The 25,600-nt window shown below is 42.0% G+C and overlaps 1 protein-coding gene and 1 long non-coding RNA gene across 12 annotated transcripts in view; one reads left to right on the top strand and one right to left on the bottom strand.

Annotated features, from left to right (window-relative positions):
- Positions 1-25,600, bottom strand: part of Fmnl2 (formin-like 2) — a 276,486-nt gene that overhangs the window by 115,207 nt on the left and 135,679 nt on the right. For all 11 annotated transcript variants that reach the window (XR_003953721.1, XM_006498330.2, XM_006498336.2 and 8 more), the window contains exon 2: positions 4,110-4,193. Coding sequence is in view for 10 of the 11 variants with exons in the window: in XM_006498330.2 (XP_006498393.1) it covers positions 4,110-4,193 (84 nt within the window). In the remaining variant the exon portion in view is untranslated. The remainder of the gene's footprint in view (positions 1-4,109; positions 4,194-25,600) is intronic.
- Gm52511 lies at positions 10,191-15,086 on the top strand. Its single transcript, XR_003953831.1, has 3 exons — positions 10,191-10,339; positions 11,116-11,275; positions 12,270-15,086. It is a non-coding gene; the product is annotated as a predicted gene, 52511 (long non-coding RNA).

The raw sequence follows: 25,600 nt of genomic DNA, 5'->3' as shown, positions 1-25,600 counted from the left end.
ACCACTGCTTACTTGCCAACGAGCTCCAACTGGTTCATAAAACATGAACACCGAAACACTGAAACCAGGGCTCAGTGGATCAGTAGGTACAGGCACTTGCTGTACAAGCCTGGAGACCTAAGTTCAATCCCCAGAACCCATGTAATGGTGGAAGAAGAAAACTGACTCCACATACGTATCAGAATGTAGGCTCTCACATACACTCACAATAATAATTAAAAAAGAAAAGAGAAGGGAAGGGAAGGGAAGGGAAGGGAAGGGAAGGGAAGGGAAGGGAAGGGAAGGGAAGGGAAGGGAAGGGAAGGGAAGGGAAGGGAAGGGAAGGGAAGGGAAGGGAGTAAAATGAGCCAGGTAGTTATTCATGCCTGTAATCTCAGTACCTTGGAAGTCTAAAGGAGGAGACAATAAGCAATGTTAGACTGTAGTACACATAGTGTGAGATCTCAGCCAACCCAGGGACACCAACTAGAGTCTGCATCTTCTCCAAAACCGGCTGCCCTACCGGCCATTTCACCACTACGTATGCAACCTTTGGCAGGTGCTTAATTAATCTCTAGGTCTGGCTTTTCCCTTATATTACAGAAAGGCATTGCTAAATGTAACTGATTTGCAGATTAGACACAAAGATAATCTACTTACTGCTGGCTCTGAGCAATAATAGCCATTATTCTGTAACTGTCATCAGCAAGTCAGCCATGACACCTCAGAGCTCACGGAGCCACTGTAGTAAAGGGGCACATGCAGAAGTGACATATGGAAGTCCTAAGCTTTGGTATTCCGGCACACAGATGTTTACTAGAAGTAACTTAACCAGGAGAACCTGAAAACAAGAACTGCAATCTGTAAACCTGACATGGTCTTCCTCGAATCAAGATCCCAAAGTCCCCAACATCAGCCCTAGGAAGACATCTTTAGTCTGAGAGAAAAACATGGCTGTCAAAAATCTTCCAGCATGCCCTTTCTGGAATATCTGAGGCAGTAAAGAAATGATGGAATAAAGCACCAGGCACTGGTAGGCCAGGTGGATCTCTGAGTCAAAATCCAGCCTGGTCTACAGATTGAGTTCCAGGACATCTAAGGCTACACAGAGAAACCCTGTCTTGAAAATCCCAAGCTCCCACTCCATCCCCAAAGAAATAAAGCTAGAAAGGAGCCTGGAAAGACATTTTAAAGAAAGGAATCTGTGAACAGGCAACTAAGGAATACTGAGAGTAAGAGAAATAGTCTTCCCAGGGAAGAGCCAGCGGATTATCTAATACCAAATGGTCAGCCCTAAAAATATACAGACAGACTGAGCAGGGTATATTTAGGAATATGTGATATATATATATGAATGGTTGAATAAGAATGGATCACATAGTGGTTGAATAAGAATGGACCACATAGTGGTTGAATAAGAATGGACCACATAGGCTCATATATTTGCATGTTTAGTATACTCAGGAAGAACTCTTTGATAGGATTGGAAGATGTAGCCCTGTTGGAGAAAATGTGTCACTGGGGGGGTAGGCTTTGAGATTTAAAAAGCCTATGCCAGACCTAGACTCACACTCTTTTCTGCAGACCAGTATGTAGCTCTCAAGTACTGCTCCAGTACAATGCCCGCTACTGTGTTACCTGCAACGTTGATAATGGACTAAGCCTCTGAAACTGTAAGCGAGCCCCCAGTTAAATGCTTTCTTTTCAGAGAGTTGTCACAGTCATAGTGTCTGTTCAGAGCAATAGAACAGTGACTAAGATAGAAGTTGGTACCAGGGACTGGGATAGTCCTGTGAAAGGCCTGACCATGCAGCTTGTTGGTGGAATGTTAGCTTTGGGAGTTTGGATTAGGAAAGCACTTCAATGCTTCAGGTCAAGTCAATCAGCAGAACTTGACAGCTTTGGCCACATGGTTCCGGAATTAGAGTCAAGGATACAAGAAAGGAGTTATGGAATCTACCTCCACAGCTAAGAAAAAATACATATGTTAGGGGTGTCTCTGCATGGAGGCCCACAGGGGCCATTATGTGAAGCTGTGAACCTGGGCTCTATTAGAGACCCTAAAACGTTGGAGATGCCTGAGATGTGGGAGGATATTTGCAAAGAAGTAGTGCTGGCCAGGAATGGAACTAGAACAGGAGAAGAGAAGCAACAGTCAACAATGCTGAAAAGAGTTAGAGCTCCGAAGAGTGCTTTGACATCAGATATGGAGATGACAAATTTAAAGTTTGCCCAGATGGTTTTTGGTCTTTGGTCCAGTATTTTTTCACTATGCTTACTTTAATCCCCTTTGAGATGGTAATGTATATCCTGTGCCACTGCATGTTGTAAGTATGTGATAATGATTTTTAATTTTTACAGGGACTTACAGTTAAGAGATTGCCAGATATCTCAGAAGAAGCTCTCAACTTTCTCAACTGATAGGATTAGAAGAATTAGGGGGTGTGGCCTTGTTAGAGGAAGTGTGTCACTGGTGTGAGCTCTGAGCTTTCAAAACTTTTAAAGACACAAAGCCCCATGTCTTCCTCTGCCTAAAGTTTAGAACGAAGCTCTCAACTACTTCAGCACCACGTTCTCCGCAACAGAGTTAAATAAACTAAACCCCTAACACTGTAAGCAATTTCCCAGTTAGATGCTTTCTTCTATAAGAGTTGCTTCGGACATGATATTTCTTCACAGCAATAAAACAGTGACTAAGACACTTACATATAAGCATGCAACAACAATTAGTGAAAAAAGAAGCCATGAATTTAAAAAGGAACAAGGAGGTGATATATTAGAAATTTTGGAGAGAAAGAAGAGAAAGGGAAAATGATAAAATGTATATAACCTCAAAATTATATATAAATTAAAAATACATACATACATACACATACATATGTGTGTATATGTATGTATGTATATATATGTATATATATGTATGTATGTATGCATGTATGTGTGTATATATATATATATACATATACATACACACACACATATATATATATGCACATATATATGGGGAGGGGTAGTTTGAAGGAGAGGAAGAAGGCAGGTAAGTATTCAGTCTACCTTTGCTTCTGTGTTCTCTATGTTTTCGCCAACTTGGGTACTGGAATTAAAACCTAGACCTCATGCATGCTAAGTAAGACTCTGCCATCAAGCCATATTCTAATTGATAAAGTAAAACTTCCACCTGTACAAAGGATAATCACAGACATGGTCACTGGCAACTGTATCAACACACAGAAGTACCATGCCCCTTGTGTGTGTGTGTGTGTGTGTGTGTGTGTGTGTGTGTGTGTGTGTGTGTCTGTCTGTCTGTCTGTCTGTCTGTCTGTCTGTCTGTCTGTCTGCGTCAAAGGGGGGGGACAAAGAAGTGGGTAGGCATCACAGGAATATACTTTATTTGATTGTTAAAGACAGAACAGGGGGCAACATTCAGGATGTAAATAAGTAAAATAATTTAAAAAGGAATATTAACACTCATAATAAAAAAACAGGGAAAATAAAAGAGTTATTTCTATGCCAAACGGGAAAAAAAAAAAACCTTTTCTTTTGAAGTGCAGAGCTCACACTCTGGATTTCCTAAGGGGAGGACCTGGAGAAAGATGCTTATGTCACAGACAACAGAGTAAAATTTGAATATAAAAGGAAAGACAAAAAAAAAAAAGCTTTTACTCCTTATTTTATACCTGTCAGAAGGGTATGGATTTGTCATAATGAGTTAAAAACAAAATAATACCACAGGGTGGAACTAGTTAAAGTGGGCAGCAACGTTATGGGCTACCCATGTTTTTTACAAACAATTTACCTTCTCACGTGACAATATGCCAGTTATCAGGAAGGCCAATTAAACCATAAGACCAGCACCACTTACGTAGCTGGAGCTGCTACAGGAGGGGAAGGCAAATAGAACAGACCTCACTTTGAGTTGTCCACTTAACCTGCTTCCCCATGAAATATTTCAAATAACGAAAAAAAACCTAACATAGTAATTTTCTACCTTTCCCCTGTTGATAAGGCACCCAGAAGCCAAAGATCAGAATGGAGAATTCCATACATCTTCCAAGATAAGCTCAACTCACACAGGAACAACGTAATATTTCCTCTCTTTGCTTCCTCCATAGAAAATGGCTGTTTCTTACCTGATCACAGATCAGCTCCCATTTTTTCTCATTGTCATACTGCCGCAGTAGCCTGGCTTTGTCAGGAGGTAGGTTCATAGCATTCTGTGAAAATAAAAAGTAAAAAGATCTGTTACATACCACAGTACGTCACAGGTATAGAAAAAAACCACCAAGGTCCTTTCACGACAGCATTTCCATGGCTAGCAAATGATTCGGGCAGGGTACCTGCATTAGTCATTCCCACATCCCTCTGCAATTCATTTATATATAAGGGAAACACTCACACCCACACTCAGGAGATGAAAGAAAGGAGAATCCTGTTTTAAAACAAGCAGACAAGCACTTCAGCAAAAGTGGCTCTGTTCATTCATTTCATGGCAGCCTCCCTTATAGCCAATAAAGACGTCAGAAGTGGCTTTTCAGAAACTATGGTTCCCCTGTAGACACAAAGACACCAAAAGAAGACTTGGCGGCCAGAAAACACTGAAAGAAAGTGTCAAGTTTGCATCTGATGACAGGTAGCAATGCATTCTACGTAAGCGTAGCAACTTGAATTCATCTGCAGATCCCACATAAGTGAGAGAGGACAAAATAAAAGGCAGATAAATAAATAAAGATAACTGTCTTCTGGGCCTTCTGTGAAAACATGGCATGCCCTCTGGCTCGCTAACATCAGCCAATCAATTCAACCCTTAACTGCTCAAATACGAGGTTGAGCAGGCAGCAAGGATCAGACACCAAAGTCAACAGATATGTAGACATCAACACCACACAAACCCCTGTTACTACATATGAGGACACATGCTCTGCAGAGCTGAACATGGACTTGCCTGAATACAGGCATTTGTATGACCTTGACGTTCCAAATAGCCAATCATACATATTACCAAGACCCTTAGCGACAGGACTTGGTGGCAAAGCCTGAGAGCCCAGAAGAAATTCAGATCTGTGTCCTCTCTAAAGCTCCTGTGGTCTAAACACTTGAACTAAGTATCCGCTTAAGGTGTTATGTCTCTCGATCACCCTGTCCCAGCATCAACACACTAGAGTCATCCCTACTGAAACAATGCGGGTCCTTGTCTAGGCCAATATTTGGGGCAGCCGATGCAAAAGTCTTGACCTTGACCTGTCAATGCTCAGACCTCCAACTCTCTGAAGGCCTGGGCTGACAGACTTACAACTGTGCCTCCTGGTCCGGGTTTGCATGCTGCAGGAGAGTGGGCAAACTGACTGAATGTCAGGAAATCACCATGTGATGACTTGATAGATTTAACCCAAGCATTTCCCCTAAACTCAGCCTGCCATTCATAATGATATTCTTTAAATATATCTACCATCTAATTATTTGACTAGAAGCCATCAGACTTTCAGGCACAGAGACTTCAGAAAGTCTCTTTTAACTTTTTAATCACCTCTATGCTGGCAATGTACTTAGAAGTGTGAACTCCACAGTTTTAAGTGGAACTACTAAAACTTCTTAAATATTGAAATACATAAAATGGGGGAAATAGTTTCATGTGACTCAGCATCTTGGAACAGTTACTTAAAATAAAAAAAGTATCTAAGTGACTCTGTTCAGTTAAAAAAAAAAGTTAAGCAACCAACTTTGGGATATGACAAAGAATTCCATGTCTATCTTTCTTTGGGGGAGGGGCACGGGGTTATTTACTGTTAAATAAACAGATCCTCATTGTTTATTTGTGCCCTGAAGATGAATGTTTTCCTCCTAAACTGGTTCATGACCCTCAGATTAGTACCCCTGGATATCATTATATGCAGTACAAGATTGCAAGATAAGTTAAATGAGTTTTTCCCTCGAGCATTCATTAATCTCCAGAGATAGGAAGGAATTTTTTAAATGCCTGAACTACAATGTCCAAAGCAGTGTATTAAGCATGAGGCATGTCTAATCTCAGTCTTCCAGGCATAAGCACGTGAGGTTGATATGATTTTCCCCAGTTATATGGAGAAATAAGCCTGTGTGAACTTGGTTAACTTGCTTAAGGCTGCATGGCCTCATTGGTAACAAACCCTATTAAATCCCCAGGACACATTCTAACGGTGCCACCAAGTTCATTTTACAGAAAAAAATAAAATGTCAAGTTACTTAAAAATGCTATGCTAATTCTCTGCTAAAGCACTCATGCAAGTAGTTAGCAATGGCAATTGTGGGACCTTGTTGGTTTAAAAAAATGTTTAAGCTGCTCTTACACTTATATTTTGATTAATCAGCCTTCTGTTTGGTGAATGTTTTTGAAGTATTCTCTCTGTACAAACACTATGTAACGTGGTGGGTAGCGCTAGAAAGTCCTGTATTATGATGGAAAGACAAAAACCTTTCTAACTCTGGCAATTCTTCATACAGGTTGTCAGAAGGAAGTTTGGATTGGGAGAGGATACAGACCCAGGGTAAAAGGAATGACAATGGAAATTTAACCATGAGCAGGGGTCACACAAGTGAAGAGTAGACAGAAAGCTGCTGAGCAGAACAAACAAAAAGGAGGCTGTGAGGCAGTGATGTATGGCACAAGTCAAAGCTCTCAGAGCAGCCAGGGAGGCCAGAAAGAGGCTAAGAGTGGGGGGTGGGGGGTGGGAGAAAAGATGGTGAGCCAGAGCCATACCACGAGCAGAAATGTCACTCAAGGTCAATAACTGCACTTAGATGTAAAGTGCAGCATGAAGCCGACAAATGTCTACATGTATGTATGTGTGTGCGCATGTAGTACTCACCAGTAAAGAGCATCAGATACCCTAAGACTGGAGTTACAGATGTTTGTATTCTCCATGTGGGTACCGGGAATGGAACCTGGGACCTCTGGAAGAGCCACTAGTGCTCTTAACTGCTTAGTGAGCCACCTCTCCAACCCCTCAAACACTTTAAAACAAAAAAATGATATAAGCAAGTAGTTTTCTGAAGTCGCTGCAAATATGACATACAGAATGATGAAGAGTAGCAGACATAGAAGCAGAGAGGCCAGCGGGAAGGCCAGGGCAGCAGCACACGTGTGTTATGGTCATCACTCAAAGAACAAAAGTGTACTGGGGGAACTGAGGCGCTGAACTCGGCCAATAGAGAGAACTATTCAGATCTCCAGAACCCAGGTCAAAACCACGTGGGTAGGGTAGTGCTCTGTTTCCCCCAGAACACAGAAAGGAGAGACAGGGAGCAGGCTGGCTAACCAGATTAGTCAAACATCAAGTTCCAAGTTTATAGAGATCCTGACTTGGTATTTAAGATGGGAAGCAAAATAAATAAATAAATAAATAAATAAATAAATAAATAAATAAGACACCCAGTGTCGACCTAAGACATCCTCGTGTACTGTGTGATGTGCATTTACACCCACTGGAAAATAAATACACAGATACATACCACACACATGCAGAAAAGGGGAATGAGGTATTGAGAGAAATGTTCAGTGAAACCTGACTGGAGAGACTAAGGACTGGGAGGATATTAAGAGGCAGTGCCCTAACTCTCCCTTGGGGTATATGTAGAAGGGAAGAGCACACACAGAAGACACGTCTGTGTGGAGGAAGTGATAAGGAATCAGAGCTCTAACGTCCCTCTCTAGATCTGAGAACTTGTGGGGAAACAAAGAGAACGGTCAAAGCAGCTGTCATGAGCTTGGAGGTTGGAGACCAGGTCTGCCTTGCCCTGAATAAAAAGTCTCACAACTACTCTCAATTCAAGAATAGTTCTTGTCAGGAGCGGCATCTCCACACCAGAGTTAAACCAATGGGGAAGTAATGTAATTATAATTTCAAAATAATATATAAGAAGTAATTCAAAAAATTAAAACTACACTTGTTAATCATTCATCAAGCATCTAAAATACCAGCCTCTCTCAGTCAGTCCTCTGAGATGCTCAGGCATAAGATATAGCTGAGTGATCCCACAGGGTTCATTTAGAATCAGATATTCCATAGAAACTCCCAATAGCTACTCTAAAATTTCTTTAGAATGAACTCTTCCTGCTCTACTGTACAGGAGAAGACTCTAAGGTTCTCCCTAAATATTGGTGAAGATAAATCATAAACAAATATTGCGTCTATCCCCACATTCCTTTGGTATACACATAAGTGTACCACTCTTTGATTTGCTGGATGTGACATCCCGGCAGTGATAGCTCTGCCTCACCCAGATGTACTGACACCTGAGCCACGGAGCTCTGATTTCCTTCTCTTATCCATTAGCTCATCTATAAATTACTGAGCTCTGACCAAGTGTGTTGCAGAATATGGGCACCATCAGCATCTGAATGAATTGAATCATGAAGCTGCTACCGCAAATGCCTGCCAACAGTCCACTGGAGATATACTGTATTTGTGTCCACAAGCTCAGCAAATGTTAATTACCCGAGTTCTATACTGTATGAGTTGCTGGCTACAATAAATTCACCATTAAGGGTGTTCTTTATGCAAGGAACATCCTTTTCTTCCACTCTGGCTAATCAGCATGGACACTGTTCATCGTTAGATTGACTGTCTAGCTACTACTACAAGAAGACACCCGGCTTGAATTCTGACAGCCATACATCCATGACATTTGACAATTTTCTTTTCTGTTAATGACCAGAGCACAGTATGGCAGCCACTACACCTTCAGGAGGTTGTGGAATAAATAAATCAGAAGACGCAGCCATCCTCTTGGTCCGAAGTCATTTCACTGATTTAGAGTTTTGTTTTACACTGTAAGTACCCACACTAAAAAGCATTTCCCAAATCTCATACAATATCAATCAATGTAGCATTTTACTTATAACTTTTCAGGTGAGAGTTCAGAGGAAAATAGACTACAATTTTATTATTTTCCAAGAAATAAAATGAATGTTAGGCATTCTTTCACTACATGCAATCCACATGAACTCTTGTCTTGTCGCCAGTACCTTCACACTGCTATCAACTGCTGTAATTAATCTACAGTTATACTTAGGGCTTCCATTCTCGCATCAAGTGCTTTCCTTACTAAAACCATTTTAAAACAAAAATTGAGAGCAATGGCATGTACATATTTCTGAATATCTTATAAAGACATTAATATGGCTACAAAGCATCTATCATAGCTCTATATGTGGAGTTACAATTGCAGATTAATATTGCATGTAACACAGAGTGCAGTGAAGGTACCCAGGTGCATTCAGAAACAAATCAAATCATGCTGGGAAATACAGGATTTTCTGACCCCACACTCGTCCTGGGTACTTAGTAAAACTGGAACCCTGTAAAATATCCTCCTTTTCTCTCATACCCTCAGGGCTCCAAGTGAGAAACCTACAAGGCAATGTTGAAGGTGAGCAGTAGCATAGCACACTCTGCTTCATATTATCTAAGACAGTGGTGACCTCATCATCTCACGAAGGGAGCTCACGGTTACTAAGCGACAGGATTCTCTAATGGGAAATGTTCCATAGTGACCACTTAGAAGATAGAGAAGATGTGGGCTTTGTAAGTCATGCGGGAGAAAGGAAGGTGTGAACAAGACACATAGTTTATATAAACCCCAGAGCTCTCAGGTTAACAGGAAAATCACTTTCTAGGAACCTAGCAAAGGAACATTTTTAACTTTGTTGTTGTTGTTGAGGCCTGAAAGATACATAGGATAAAAATGCTTTCTGTACGAGCATGAGGGCCAGACGTCACCTCCCAGGTATCACATAAAAAGCCAAGCATAGCTGTCAATGGCTGTAACCCAAGCACTGAAGAACTGAGACAAACAGATCCAAGGAGATCCATAGCCACACATCACAGCCAAAAAGGCAAGCTCTGGTTCACTGAGAGACCCTTCTCAATGCAATAAGACAAAGAGCAATAGAGGAAGGCAACCAATGTTCTCCTTGGGCCTTTGCTTGTGAGTGTATAGGCATCTCTCTCTCTCTCTCTCTCTCTCTCTCTCTCTCTCACACACACACACACACACACACACACACACACATACCCCACACACACCCCACCCACAGAACACATATCACTTTGCACAACTAACCACAAACAAAAGTAATTTAGTTGTGGTTGAAAAGTAATTTGCTCTCCTAGCCAATTCCATGTTCCATGTAACTATAGTTACCTTGAACAACAAATCTTCAGAGCTTTCATCTTTGAAAAATGAAAGTCTGAACCCACTAAGCAACTCCCCATTTCCCTGTCCTCAAAAATCATAGCCTTTGCTACGAAGCAAGAGAATATGATGGGCTGCAGCCTGGAGCTTAAGCATTAAGAGTGAACTTCAGGAAGCAGTTGGCAGAAGGGTAAGTGTGCAGAACCAGCCTAGCTGGCTCCTAATCCTTACGCTGATGGTGATGAGGCACACAATCTGAATAGAAAGGCATATGAATAAACAGCCTAAAATTGAAAACTCCAGTAATTCAAAACGGAACCAAGGGTAACATCCAAAACAAAGCAAGCTGCACCATTAACTGTGACAGGACACAGCTAGAAATACACGTGCATATCATTAAGTGGAAGTATTTAGATTTCTTGTTTTTTCTTTTTTCTTTTTTTTTTTTTTTTTTTTTTTTTTTTTTTTTTGGTTTTTCAAGACAGGGTTTCTCTGTATAGCCCTGGCTGTCCTGGAACTCTCTCGGTAGACCAGGCTGGCCTCAAACTCAGAAATCCATCTGCCTCTCCCTCCCAAGTGCTGGGATTAAAGGCATGTGCCACCACTGCCCAGCCAGCCAATACTTAATAAGCAACAAATCAAAGTGCAAAAGGAAAAATGAGGGACCCTCAGTGGATAGGAGAAAGGGACAAAACACTAACGCAGCAGAGCACCTCAAAATAGCACAACTTCAGAGAAAAGACGGTTTCTTTCTAGGGATGGGGCATGGTCTGTAGGGAAAATAGCAATGGGATCCAATTCCACAAAGAGTTTTTACTAACCTATAGTAACTATATAATAATATGTAATATATAAACTATAAGTAGACTCTGTCTGCAGATGTAGCCATGAATCCACCACTCTTTGATAGTGTGACCTGGGGTAAATTACTAAAACTAAACCTGTTTCTCCTCTTGTGGCATGCAGATGTTCACAGTATGGCCATGAGGGTGACAGTGGTAATGGTAAATGACGCAGAGTTGCAGAGAAAGTAATCCAGGTGATAACGCATCCAAAATAACAGCAAAGCGCATGGGAACCACACCAGACCTCATTCATACTGCTGTTCCTTTAGCCAAATGCAAAGGTAAGGGAGGAGATAAGAGCTACAACTCACAGAGGGGACTAGATGGGTAGTCTAAGATTAGTTAGTGTGAACGCCAATCGCAAGATTCACAAGTTACACGGAGCAGAGACAAGTGACGGCTGAGGAAATGAATCCACAGGAAAGGGACGCCTCCGTAGAAGTACTGAGAACACAGAGGGCTGCTCCATCTCCCCTTATTCTTTCCTCCTTGTCATTTTCCCCTGCACTGTTATTGGGAGACCAGGCAGTAAGGCAGCAGTTCTCCTGTGTTCACAAGAGAACTGCAATGGGTGACCAGCAGGGGGTTGGCTGCCAGCTCAGCACATGGCGCCCTCTTCTGTTCAACTGAAAAGCCCCGGCTTCTGCGACCTATCTTCCTGACTCCCAGGCATCCTTGATTGTTAGGGAGCTAACCTAGAGGACACTGGGAAGAGAGTCAGCTCGCTTCCCTGTGCAGGACTCAGGCAGGCAGCCAGCCAAATGGGTCCCCGGAGGGAATCACTAGGGCCAGTGGTCTTTCATTATCACTGTTGCTTTATTTAATCATTGAAGGTATTGATGTCATTCCAGGGAGCCAGAGAAGCCCATGGGAGTGTAAATAAGTCTCTCTCTAATCTGGTTCCATCTATAAAACAAAACCTGACCGGAACCTTGTCCTTTGTAGGGAACAAGACACACCTCTGACCTCCCATTCCAATCTTAGATGCAATCTGTTTTCTTTGAGAGCTTGGCTTTCCGTGAGCACTGACTGAAATACGTACCCATTCACATGTCCAGACCCAAGCTGGGCTTGCAGCTTTTATACCTGTAACCCATCCTTTTGGGAAGATGAGGCAGGAGATCACTATAAGTAATGGTAAGCCTAAACTTATTTAGTGAGTTCTAGACCAACCTGGGCTACAGAGTGAGGTCCTGTCTCAAATAAAACAAAATGGTACAGAGCTGGAAAGACAAGCTTGTGGCCCCCTAGTCCTAGCCCTGCCGTCCTTTTCAGGTGACCAGGGGAACTCATCAGGACCATGTAAATGCTTGGTAGCAGCTGACGGAGACATCATCGTTAATGCCGGACCTAGTGTGCAGATGCCAACTTTGCTGACAAAAGTGGATAACGCACTGGGAACCATGGGTGAAGCTGAATGGGAGGGCTAGTCTCCACAGAAGAATATTGCTGGCATGATGGTCACTGAGGGCACATTCCCCTCACACTGGCTCCGTCTTCCTCATTCCACCAGCTCAGGTGAGTCAATGGTCCGAAAGATGCCAAAACCACACAATCCTGCTCTGGCTATACTCCCAACTGAAATATAGGTTGCTGTCACAGTCAGGCTCGTGATGTCTGGTGCTTTGGCATGCTCTGGGGTTCACACAACCCCTTCACCTCGTTTGCAAACGGCTGTGCCAGAACTGTCTGCATGAACGCACTCACACAAGGCCACACAAGAGATGCACGAAATGCCTTCATGGGCAGCCTTTGGACAACAGGAGGCTAGACATTCACAGGCACTTTGCTTAGGAACACAGATCAAATTTAGGAAGTAGAAGTCAGAAGATCAAGAGTTCGAGGCCAGCCTCAGCTAACCAATATGTCTTAAAACACAAACACCTGAATCAAAACCCAGAGAAAGGCTTACTTTTTACATAATATCAACTTCCTATGACACAAAATTATGTTGTAAAAATATCTTGATATTTGAATATAAGTTCAAACTAACTATAAAACAAATGAGACACACTCAGGCACAATCAAACCGTAGGATCTCCTCTCTCTCACCTGATAATATACAGCAGTGTATTTTCACTGTCCCTTCCCCTAAAATCCTGGCCCTGCTCTGCCCTATTTGGAAGCTTAGGACCCTTAGTCTCCATAGCTTTGCATAGCCATGGCTTCCCTCAAAATCTTACACCTCATTACAAAGATAATCGTGGGGGAAAAAAACAGTTTAAGACTACAGTCAAGGAAGGGCATGACTTATGACACAAAAGAACAATTATGCTTTTGTCTTAAAAATAAGCACAACTGGGGCTGGAGAGATGGCTCAGTGGTTAAGAGCACCGACTGCTCTTCCGAAGATCCTGAATTCAATTCCAGCAACCACATGCTGGCTCACAACCATCTGTAATGGGATCTGGTGCCCTCTTTTGGAGTGTCTGAAGACAGCTACAGTGTACTTACGTATAATAATAAATAAATCTAAAAAAAAACAAAACCCCACATCTGCCCAACCATGGCAAATAATTAAAGCCTCCACGTTGTTAAGGCCTGAACACTGGTTCCCCGCACCCCCTCCCCCAACACTTCCTCACCCTGATCCTAAGCACTAGGAACGATGGCCTACTAGGATCTGATTGCAGGTCTCAGCAATGAAGAACTCGCACTGCTCTGCAAATGAACTCCAGTTCAGCTCCCAGCACTCACATCAGGAGGCTCAAGAGCACTCCAACTGTAGCTCCAGGAGAGGCAGCGCGCATGTGCTGGCCCATGCACAGAGTCACAATCTTAAAACAGAGAGCTTCTCCCAGAATACTTAAATAGGACCAACAGGATCATGAGAATCTATGAAAGCAAAGGACTTTGCTTACAGGCACCCGGGAGGATTTGGATAAATTGGGATACTTACTCCTACATGACCGCTAAGAATGCAAAATGGCATACCCAGTAGGAAAAATAATGTGTTCAGTCTTCAAAACGCATCCACAGCCAAAAAGAGGGGCACATGCCTGCCACCTCAACACACAGGAGGCTGAAGCAGGCTAATCATGAGTTTGAGGCCAGCCTGGAATATATAGTAGTATCTGTCTCAACAACACAAAAGGTATATACAGACTTAATGAATAACCCCACATCTCCACCCTACACACACACACACACACACACACTCCATTTAAACAGATAAATATATATCTGTTAATATATATTTGTGAAAATATATAACTAAAACAACACTAGTATTTATAAATGTAATATCCACAATAAACAAAGGATAAAACAACCCAAAGATCCAAAAGCAGATGACTGGATAAAATCTGCTTGTAGTATATGTGTGCAAAGGAATATTATTGGCCAAAAATTACATCAGACTCAGAATTGGAATCAGATTCCCTCTTCTAGTGTGCATGAAAATAGAGCATTCATATACACAAAATAAATAAATTAAAAATATATCTACATGACGTCTAAGGAGTGCCTTTATTTATTTACTTACTTACTTATTTGTTCATTTACTCATTTATGAAGTGTTGTGACAAGACAAAGTCCACCACCTTGTATTCTTGACGAGGCCATTGATGTTTGACTAGCATTTGATCTCCTTGATGGGAAGCCCCATGGAAAATTACCCAACTCTATTCTAGGAACCCAAAGTCAAGGTGCCCCAGCTAACTTATCTTGGCCTCTGTCAAACTGTTTCCTTGTACAAACATCCTCCTGCCACTGCAGAGCAAGATCCCAGGATGTGGGGTTTGCCTGTAAAGCCCCCTCACTCTAATCGCTCTATGCTCCACCTCCAGCCAGCTGCAACAGAGACTTTCAGTTGGCTACACACTGTATTTCAGTGGTTTTTCTCCAGTGGACACCCTGTAAAAGCTTAAGTCCATAAAATGTCATAAAAACAGAAGAATTCGTCCACACAGAGGCAGGTGGATCTCTGTGAGCACAACTGGTCTACAAAGTGAATTCTAGGTCTGACAGTGGGGAGATCACTTCTGGACAATGCCACCTGGATAGAATGGATTTTCCCCTCTTCCTAGCCCGACTGGGATATGATGACTTTGGAGCTCTTTGCCAGGCCCTTTGTAGAAGGATTTGAAGGCAGCTTCGAGAAAACCTAACAGTTTAAGGATAAAAGAGATAATACAATAACCATGATTCTAAACAAAGAAAGAAAGGAAAGGAAAGAAAAGAAAAGAAAAGAAAAGAAAAGAAAAGAAAAGAAAAGAAAAGAAAAGAAACACAAAAAACCTGAGTATGGTAGTGTTCAGGGAGACTGATAAAAAGAGACCCTACAGGATCTCATAACACAGTAGGTCCAGGAGAGATACCACTCGACTTTTAGTGGTAGATTTGGCTATATTCAGGAAGAAGGGGAAAAAAAAAACATGCACATGGGACATGAAAAAGGAGTGTGTGCATATAGCGTGCATGCCTTGGGGGTGGGGTTGGGGGTGTGCAGGTTGTATGGGTTCCCTGTATGCTCAGTTGGGTAAAGCACAACATTGGGGGTGGGTAGGAGAGAGCACCACATAACTCCAGTAGCTGAACTCAGTCCACACATTCACTGTGTTCTAGAGGCAAAAACTCTTCAGTTTCCCACAAAGCAGTGTTATGCTTCCCCGGGAGGCTGTAAGTATCTGAAGATATGCCAAGGTATCACAGTGGCCCTGAAATCTTTACATTCTGCAACACCCCGACTCTTCTCACTCAAAAAAGCCATGCCCAACTCATACACGCCAATCTACCCTAATTCCAACAACACCCTCAACATCCAGCAAGCGAATGATGAATCCCAAGGATTATTCAAGTATGCCCACGGCCCAGGTTTGGTCCTCTTCAAAGGAGAAATTCAATGATGCGGTCAGCAACAAAACCAAGGGATTTTCAAACTCCGACTCCCCTTCTGAGCGAGCCTTTACAAACAGACCCTCCTACCCTGTCCTGATCTCAGGGTCTGCTGGCCTGCTGCTGTCACTATGTCCTTCCTGAGGCAGCCAGCCACTGACAAGCAGCCCATTCACCCTCTCTCTCCTCTATGCATATATTTATACATGGTAGGCACAATATGTCCTCTGTTATTTCTCATGGTTGGGCAATAGGGACATTATTTGATAGTGAGGTGCCACACATACCATGCATGCATGGTTTCTAAGTAAATAGGACGTATTGAAGTTTATCCACCCAAAGCCTGCTATCATATCTTCATCTTGCTTTAATGAATAAAGAACCCAAAGATGCTAGGATGCTTTCTGGCTACAATGACAGCAATGAAGTATAATGACAAGTTGGATACTTAGAATCCTTTACATCGTAATTCAAATCCCAGTTACTTGTGATTCATTATAAAAGCAATAGATTTCTGAGCTTCAACGGTGTCATCTAGAAATGATAACAAGAAACACAAAACAAACAAAACCCCTGTCAGGGTCACTATGAAACACTGAAAAGTACTTCTCATAGCAGCCATACACGGGTCCAGGTGGAGAGACGTCAAGAGAGGCTATGGCAGAAAATGAAGATTCTGTGCAGACCATAAAGTCAAACAGAACAGGCAACCATGTCTATGCACACGTGTACACACACACACACACACACACACACACACACACAGGGACACACCCTATTTGTAATACAGCCTAGGATAGCAACCAGCCATATGTTGACTGGTAAATAACCTTTTTACCTTCAGTTCTCTCGTCTGCATAATAAGGATGCTACTCACTATAAAGGAATTCTTTGACAATTAAAAACTAAATGAGTGACTACATGAACTGTGTTTCATGGAGTCGGCACGCTATTTACTAGGTCTCATCTACTGAGTAATGGAACACAGAATACAGTACAACCAAATCAAAGAGGGGAGGACGTGAGAACTGAACTTTGGTCTGTAACACAGTCCCCTGAAGAGTTTCTCTGATGTAACAGAGATGGTGGCATCACGATCCCAAACTTGAGCACTAAGGACCCTACTGCACTACAGTGATGTCAAACTCTAGAATGACTTTTAAGTTTTTGAAGGAAGAAATGGTAAGGAAAGTCTGCCTGATTCCAAGGAAACTCCTAGCCTATAACAGGAGTTAAGCACTAAGGTGTGCTGGAGTGGGTGGGTCTTGCCTTTGCGGCTTGCAGCAGCTGCTGCAAATAGGAGTAACAGAAGAAGATGAGGCTTGCAGAGGATTGAGCTGGGAGCATCAGTACAATCTAAATTGAAGGCTGAAGCTGTGCTGAGCCCAGTAGACACACCTCTCATAGACAATCACAATTCTTTTTAAAGCAGTGGTTGTCAACCTTCCTAATGCTACGACCTTTTAATATAGTCCCTCATTTTGTGGTAGTCCTCAACCATAAAACTGGTTTTGTTGCTATTTCATAACTATAATTTTGCTACTGCTATGAATTGCATTGTAAATATCTGATAGGCACCCCCTATGAAAAGCCTGTTTGACCCCCAAAGAGATCAAGACCCACAGGTTGAAAGCCACTGTTTTAAAGAATAAAGGGTCTTTTTCTCATTGTGTGTGTGTGTGTGTGTGTGTGTGTGTGTGTGTGTGTGTGTGTGTTTCAAATGGCTACTGAGTTATTAGGACATGTCAAAACAAAACAAACAAGCTTCCTTAAATAATACTGTTTGGACATAAGTATTTAGAGCAAGTGAAACAGTTAGGTTATGCTTTTTGCCTAGAGAGAACTGCAAGAAAAATTATTTAGATATTAAAGGTCCTGTGACCTGAAGAGATCTGAGACACCAGCCTAGATGAAATCCACCATCCTGTTCTCCACCACACTCTGGATTATTGTCTCCTAAAAGTATTCTAAAATAAAGCTGCACAGCTTTACTGTGCAGTTTCATCCCCTGTTACACAAAAGAAATTATGTTAAAGTCTTGGATGAGGCTAGTTTAAGAAAATGACCAACAAACACATATTCAACTAGATAAATGAAATTTATCCAAAATATGTGATTCCCCACACCAGAGGTTCTGTGTAAACAGCACATTACACCGCACTCAGCAACAGTTTGCCTTTGTATATAAAGTTTCGATCTAGACTCATTTTACACTATATAGAGCAGAGATGTGCAACCTTTCGGCTTCTCTGGGCCACAATAGATGAAGACCTATCTCCTGTCACACAAATCATTTGGCAGAACATATAGCATTACTCTGAGTGCCTACTGTCCTGGCACAGTATTAATACCCAGTATTATACTCCTGGGTACCCCACCTGAGTGATGCGGGACACATCCACCCTAACTGGCATGCTCACACAGCCAATGCAGGGTCATCTTTTGGAGCTGGCAAGAAGACAAGCATAAGAGTGTTGCTTTTCAAAGTTCAAGGTCAGCCCTCAGCACAGCTGGAGCCAAGGTACCACTAGCATGCTTCTAACCCTTCGGTCTGTCCTGTAACCTCTGCCCACTAGAGGTGGATGATGACTACATGTGAGATGTCTACACAACTCATGAGTCAGACTGGGCAACTTAGAGACACACATGCCGTCCTGTTTACTAAACTGCAATAGCCAGCCAAGTAAGAGTTCCAAATTCTCATTTGTTCATACATCACTTTTAACTACCTACAACCAGAGCACTTCCCCAATTCTGTCAATTCTAGCAAAAGATCATTATCTTTCTTCATTACGCCCTACTCACCAGCACTGTATTTTCTGATTTTCACACTGATATTCTGCTATTCCTTTCTCTAGAAGTGGAAGATATAAATTATGTTTTCCACACAAATTCTCTCCTGTTTCAAGAGGGAGGTGTGGGGGGTGTAAAACAAGACAATCTTTTACTAAAGGGGTGTTGATTTTATTTAGTTCAATACAGATTCCCAAATAAGCAGTATTGGGGAGGGGGGAGGGGTGGGGGGGCATGGTGGCACATGCCTTTAATCCCAGGACTCTGGGCAGACCCATCTGAGTTCAAGGCCAACCTGGTCTACATAGCAAGTTGCAGGCCAGACAGAGCTACATACTATAAGTCTGTCTCAATTAGGGGGAAAAAAAATCATAATTTGTTCTGATTTTCTATAACACAGGCAGGGCAGAAATACAACAAAATTCAGTAACAGACCAAAGTATTATGTAATGTCCCTCTTACTCAGCTTCCGATGTGATGGCATTTCAAGACCATTAATCATTTTCACCCTTGCTTTCTCCCTATTGTATTCTAATCCCAGGGCCATTGAGGAAAAAGTGACACTCTGTATGGCAAAGCACCCTGACTGGCACATTAGAACAGATCCAATTACCAGTGGCTCTGTGCACTGGGAGGATTGCCCATGAGAGATTTCCACTGAGGACTCTGAGGACAAAGTTGTCATTCCCGTATGTGAGTAGGGAAGTGTCAAATAAGCAAGACTTCGAATAAAATCCTCACTACTGCCACCTTCCCCTACACACAGATAATGCAACCATTTCTCTCTATCAGAAAAACTGCACAGCCCAGAGACCTGTGTGTGTGTGTGTGTGTGTGTGTGTGTGTGTGTGTGTGTGTGTGTGTGTTTCTTACCTTTGATGGTTTAAAATCTACTTGGACCAACTTACACATTGTAAGTCTAAACAATGAAATATAGTTGCCAAATGTAATTCATAAAACTAAAATCAAGTAGAGCACATTTAAAGTAAATATGGTATCTTGTTGTCAATGTTTAAATCCTAAGGGTATGTAAATTCTGCCAGAGAGAATATTTGTTTGTATGTATGTATGTATGTATGTATGTATGTATGTATGTATGTATGTATATTCCCAAGACAGACTCACAGGTCTCCTGTAGAAACAAGGTACAAGTAAAATCTCAGAATTTGAAGAAAAGAGCTAGAAAGCAGAAGGCTCTCGTACTGGCTAGTGCTGGGAACACTCACTCCCTAACTCCCACTTAACCCAGGACAGCCCGGGGGATTTTGAGTCTCAGGAACCAGGACGCGTGCAATGTGAAGCCTCTGCTATAGCATCGACATCAAGACACACTGAAGAACTGGGTGGGAGTTTGCTTCTCCTCTCCCTAGCCAATCCCACGAGCAATAACAGTCGATAAAGAATCAAACCTTTAGCCTCCAAAACGCCTTTCAGAAAATCCAGAAATGTATTTCCTGAATTATCTTTCAAGAGGATCCCTTTTCCATGCAGGGGAAAAGCCAACCCACTACCAAGTAACTCATACGTGATACATCCTACATCAACAATATAGTGAGGACAAACTCTCAGGACAGGACAACCCTGAATGCAAAATAGGGGGCTCTAAGCTCCATTTCCTAACTGTGGACCTGCACGTAGTTTGATTATGCACTAACATAAGTTGGTTTTAATTGCCCATAAAGCATTTAAAACTACCCCCCCCAAATGTCTTTAAAAATGTGGAAGATTTCATATACAAATCCAAAATTGAATCTGATCAGGCAAACCTGGAAGCCTCACCGCGCCGGCCGGCCTGCCTGCCAGCATCAGCCAAAGCCGAACGGCGCCTGGCTCAGGATTTTTTTCTCTGGCTTGCCAGGACCCCACTAATCCCTTTTGTCTCAAATCCAAACACATTTTGCTAGTTTAAAGGATTCACTTTACCCTTGTAGACCTCTGAATTTTGATCACCATTTTAGGACATTGTTAGGATCCTGCCGAATGCAACTGAGTGTGTAACTGACTGAGTGCTTTCTTGGTGGCCCAGAAATCCCCACTGAGTCTTATCATGATTTGTCCATTTTCCTCTGGGTGTTCCCTACAACAACATGTTCTCTTCTGGGATTCCCCCACCCAAGACGTCCCGCTCTGATGTCAGGACTGTCTCCTTCATTGTTTGGCTTTCTTACCATTGGGTGAGCCCGGAGAATATAAACCTAGACTTGCTTCAGAGGTCAACATTCTGTCTCCCCACTGTGCAAAAGGAAAGATAGGCTGACTTCCTCCAGGCTGGGGAACACAAGAGAAAAGCACAAATGATGCTTAAGTACAGCAGGAAATGGGTCTTATGCAATGCTGTACAACCCGAGTCTCCAGAAAACAGTATCGGGAAAGCCAAAAGCAACAAGTCACCCCCGTAACAAAGAAAAAACTCCATCTACTGACAACTTAGAAATGCACAGTGTGTTCGTGTGGATCCTATTGATTCTCGGCTTGTGCTACCAGAGACTCCAGTTAGAATCACCAAAGTATACTAGGCATTTGCCCGTAGAGACTACTGACTGACTAGCTTTCTCATAGGGATTAGAACCAACTGGAAAGCAGTGTGGTGGCTCATGTGTGTAACGCAGCAGTGCAATGGCAGAGTGACAAAAGGACTGTGGCAGCCTACATAGCAAATTCAAAGCTAACTTGGGCTACACAAGACCCTGTCCAACTAAAACCATTTTATAAGATGCACATGTTAAAAAATTCCTGTCCTACCATAGGTTGGTGACATCTGCCTATAATCTACTACATGGGAGGTACAGTCAGGAGAATCAGGAGTTCAAGGTTCCTTATAGATACATAGCAATCTCTAGGCCATCTTGGTCTACAATAGATTTTACACACACACACACAAACACACACACACACACACGCCCACCCCTATACCTACACCTACACTTACCTTGGTCCTAGATCCTAAGTTACCTGTAGCAAAGCCAGGAAAACCCTTCCAAAGGCAGGCCCTTTATCATGCTGGTACCTTCTTTGATTTAGAGTTTGGGTGGCCATGGATATTAACTAACAGTCCTGAATGTGAGATGCCCAGGAACTGTACTGTATGAGAAGTACTGCATACTCAGTTATCCTGCTAAAACGCAAGCCAAGGCATATAGAGAGAACAATACAGTATTCATACAATTCCATTAGGTATAAGTAATCTGGAGATGGTTTAAGTATATGGGAAGACATATAGAGTCTATCTACTATTTAAGTATATGGGAAGACATATAGAGTCTATCTACTATTTAAGTATATGGTAAGACATATAGAGTCTATCTACTATTTAAGTATATGGGAAGACATATAGAGTCTATCTACTATTTAAGTATATGGGAAGACATATAGAGTCTACCTACTATTTAAGTATATGGGAAGACATATAGAGTCTATCTACTATTTAAGTATATGGGAAGACATATAGAGTCTATCTACTATTTAAGTATATGGGAAGACATATAGAGTCTATCTACTATTTAAGTATATGGGAAGACATATAGAGTCTATCTACTATTTAAGTATATGGGAAGACATATAGAGTCTATCTACTATTTAAGTATATGGGAAGACATATAGAGTCTATCTACTATTTAAGTATATGGGAAGACATATAGAGTCTATCTACTATTTAAGTATATGGGAAGACATATAGAGTCTATCTACTATTTAAGTATATGGTAAGACATATAGAGTCTATCTACTATTTAAGTATATGGGAAGACATATAGAGTCTATCTACTATTGTATTTATGAGTCATGGATATTCACAAATGTTGGTATTTTCTACGGGTGCAAGAGGATGTCTTGGTACCAGTTCTGCACAGATGTTGGGTAACAGCCTCATGTATATTTTGGAGACAAGCATACATATGGATATTCAGATGTGCAAGTGCGTCTTGTTACCTCATTTAGGAGGTAACATGATCATCTTAGCTGATTTACATTCCTGGCTTATCTCATGACCTACAGAAAAACACAATAAAACTAAGATTAAGACGTGCCTGTTACTTTTTTTTCTTTTGAGAGGGGGTAGGTGAGACAGAGTTTTTCCATGTAGGACTGGCTGTCCCTCTGTAGACCAGGCTGGCCTCAAACTCAGAGATCCACCTGCCACTGCCTCCCAAGTGCTAGGATTAAAGGCGTATACCCCCATGCTGGGTATGCCTATTACTAATGGGAATAAACAAACTGAGAACATCCTGAGTGACCTCCTACCTCCTTCTAGTATTATTTTCGTTAAAGCTTTTTTTCTAAGAGATCCAACCTTTAAATACCCATGGCCAGGGTCTCAAAGCACACAGTGACAGAGGTAGTGAACAGGCAGGCTAGACAAACAGCATGCTTCCCTGTACAACTGCTGGGTGTTATTTCTCTCACCTTCTGTTTATAAAACTGAACCAAAACAAGAGTTGATTCTGTGGGGTGGCGACCATGTTCCACTTCTGTCCCCAATTCCGTTGGTTGCCTGTGGACGCTACCTGCCACCAACTCATTACTACACAAAAATGCAAACTCATTACTACACAAACAAGTACATGGCAGCTGAACAAAGCCAGCTGTACCTTCTGAGCCAGGAAGCCTCAAACACACTAGTCCCTTTTCTACCAGTCTGATGACCTCGGTCTTCTCTATCAATAGCCAAAGGTCATTCATAGAGCACTACATAGAACTTCATGCTTGAAATCAACATTAAAGAATAATCTGTAGTTTGGGAGGGGGGCAAAAATCAACTCCCCACAATGATTTCTATATCTTTCAAACATTCACTAGCTAAATCAAAGTGATTCCCTGGTCAGATTATACACATCTGCTTTGTGTGCAGTGAGAAAAAGTAACCATTTGGAGACTGAAGAGATGGACAGGTGGTCAAGAGGGCTTACTGATCTTCCAGAGAGTGTCCCAGTTCAGTTCCCAGTACCCGCATCAGGCTGCTCAGAACCGCCACAACTTCGGTTCCAGGGAATCCGACTCCCTCTTCTGGCCTCCATGGTCACTCATGCACAGGTAGCAATGCATACATACACATACAGATTCTTAAAAATAAAAATAAATCTTTAAAAGGGAACTTCACAACTCTGCCCTGTGGCTCGACGCTCTCACCGTGTGCTGTATAGATTCCCAGGCAGAAAGCCTATTTTCTCTCACACATGCTGACGCCTGCCTTTAATTCCAGAACCGGAAAGGCAGAGGCAGGAGGATTTATTCATGGCCAGCCTGGGCTATATAGTGAGTTCTAGGTCATTCAAGGCCATATAGATACCCTGTCTCAAAATATAAAAAAGAATTTTGATGTCAGGCCTAATCTTCTTAGACCAGTATATAAATATAGAAACAGGTAAAAAGGACCAGGAACTCACAGGAACCCAGAGAACACTGGGGCACCAGTAGGGGCTTGTTTGTTTCCCTACACATTTTGCCCCCGTCTAACTTCTCATCCTTTATAATCCTTCTTTTACAGTCAGGTTCCTCCTGAGTTTGATAGTTTTCCTCAACCTTGTCCTCAGCTACTGAATTCCTTGCTCTTTTGTGTCAGACCCTGAAGGCCAAAGGCCTTCACAGAGCACCGGTCACACAAAAGGTGACGTTCCATCCCGGCTTCCTGAGGATGGATGGCTTTCCTCCTCGGTCCTAATACTTGGGTGACTCCCAAGTCTCCTTTCACTTCCAGAACCACTGACTGGCCTGGCTTGACCCAGGCCGCGTACGCACACATTCTGGGAGAAGTGAGAAGATGGATCCCCAGGAAATGCTGCTGGCTGCTTGCAAACTACCCATGCGAACACGTCTCTGCTATCAATTTAGATATGGAGGTCAAATGACTGATGATGTATCCAAAGGATTGATCCAAGGGGTGGGTATCCCACATGCCCATAAAATAACCAACCGGTGGCAGAGACCAGGCTTTTAACCAGCATCTTGATTTGCTCCTGTATTACACTTTCCTACAAATTAGGATACCTTGTTTTCATTTGTTATGGTGGAGTTTTGTTTTGTTTTGTTTTAATTCCTAACATCTTTCCTTTTAATTATTTCCAAAATCCTGAAGTTTGCTTTGTGAAGGAGGCAAAGATGGCACTGTGAACCTATCAAATACTTAGGGAGAAGTTTAGTATGAAAACAGTGTGAACTCGCTGCTCAGAGCTACTTTATGCAACTCTAGTACCAGCTTTTGCTTCTTGAAGTTGCCACAGATCTTAGTGGCTGCACCACACCACCCAGATTGGATCCTCCCAGTGCCAATCTGGTCAACTGGTGCTTCCAAATGAACCCCTTGGGACACAGCTAGATTATATGGTGTTTGAGGCAAACAAATAGGCATTTTCCAGGATTGTAGACGGTATCAAACTGGGCAGTGATATGTACACAATTTTATTAGATGTATTCATAAAGTCTGCTACTGCAGCAATGAAATAATTTAATACAGCAGAGAAAAAGAGAACAACTACAAGTATATCAACTCTTTTCTTCCTATAATTCACAAAACTGTCAAGAAAATTCAAGGGAATACCCAAGATCTTCAAGTTTATCACCAATCTGCTACAGTCCAGTAAAAAAGTGTCACAAAAAAAGGAGTAGCAACTGAGCAATATATATACATATATAAATATGTATATATATTCATATATTTTTTAAAGCTTTAAAAAATGTTATTTCTTTGAATCAAAACTAATTAATCTACAAAAAAAAATAGAGAAAATGACCAAGGTTTTAATAGATACCTTTCCTGGTCCCTCACTATACTTGACACAACCAACTTACATGTCCACTGATAAAAATGGAAGAAAAAACTAACTTCAAAGCATTTAACCTAGAGTGGCTCTGCTGCTGATAGAACCAAGATGACTACGGAGCACCTCTGCTGCTCAGAAGCGGGCAAAGCCAAAGCACTGAGCTCATTCCCTTGCCGGAAAGCAAAAGCATGAAATAAAGTTCCTGTTTTTTATATGACAGTG

This window comes from Mus musculus, chromosome 2 (genome assembly GCF_000001635.26).
Source record: "Mus musculus strain C57BL/6J chromosome 2, GRCm38.p6 C57BL/6J".
In the NCBI taxonomy this organism is placed as follows: Eukaryota; Metazoa; Chordata; class Mammalia; order Rodentia; family Muridae; genus Mus; species Mus musculus.
This window is presented reverse-complemented; position numbering and strand designations above follow the sequence as displayed.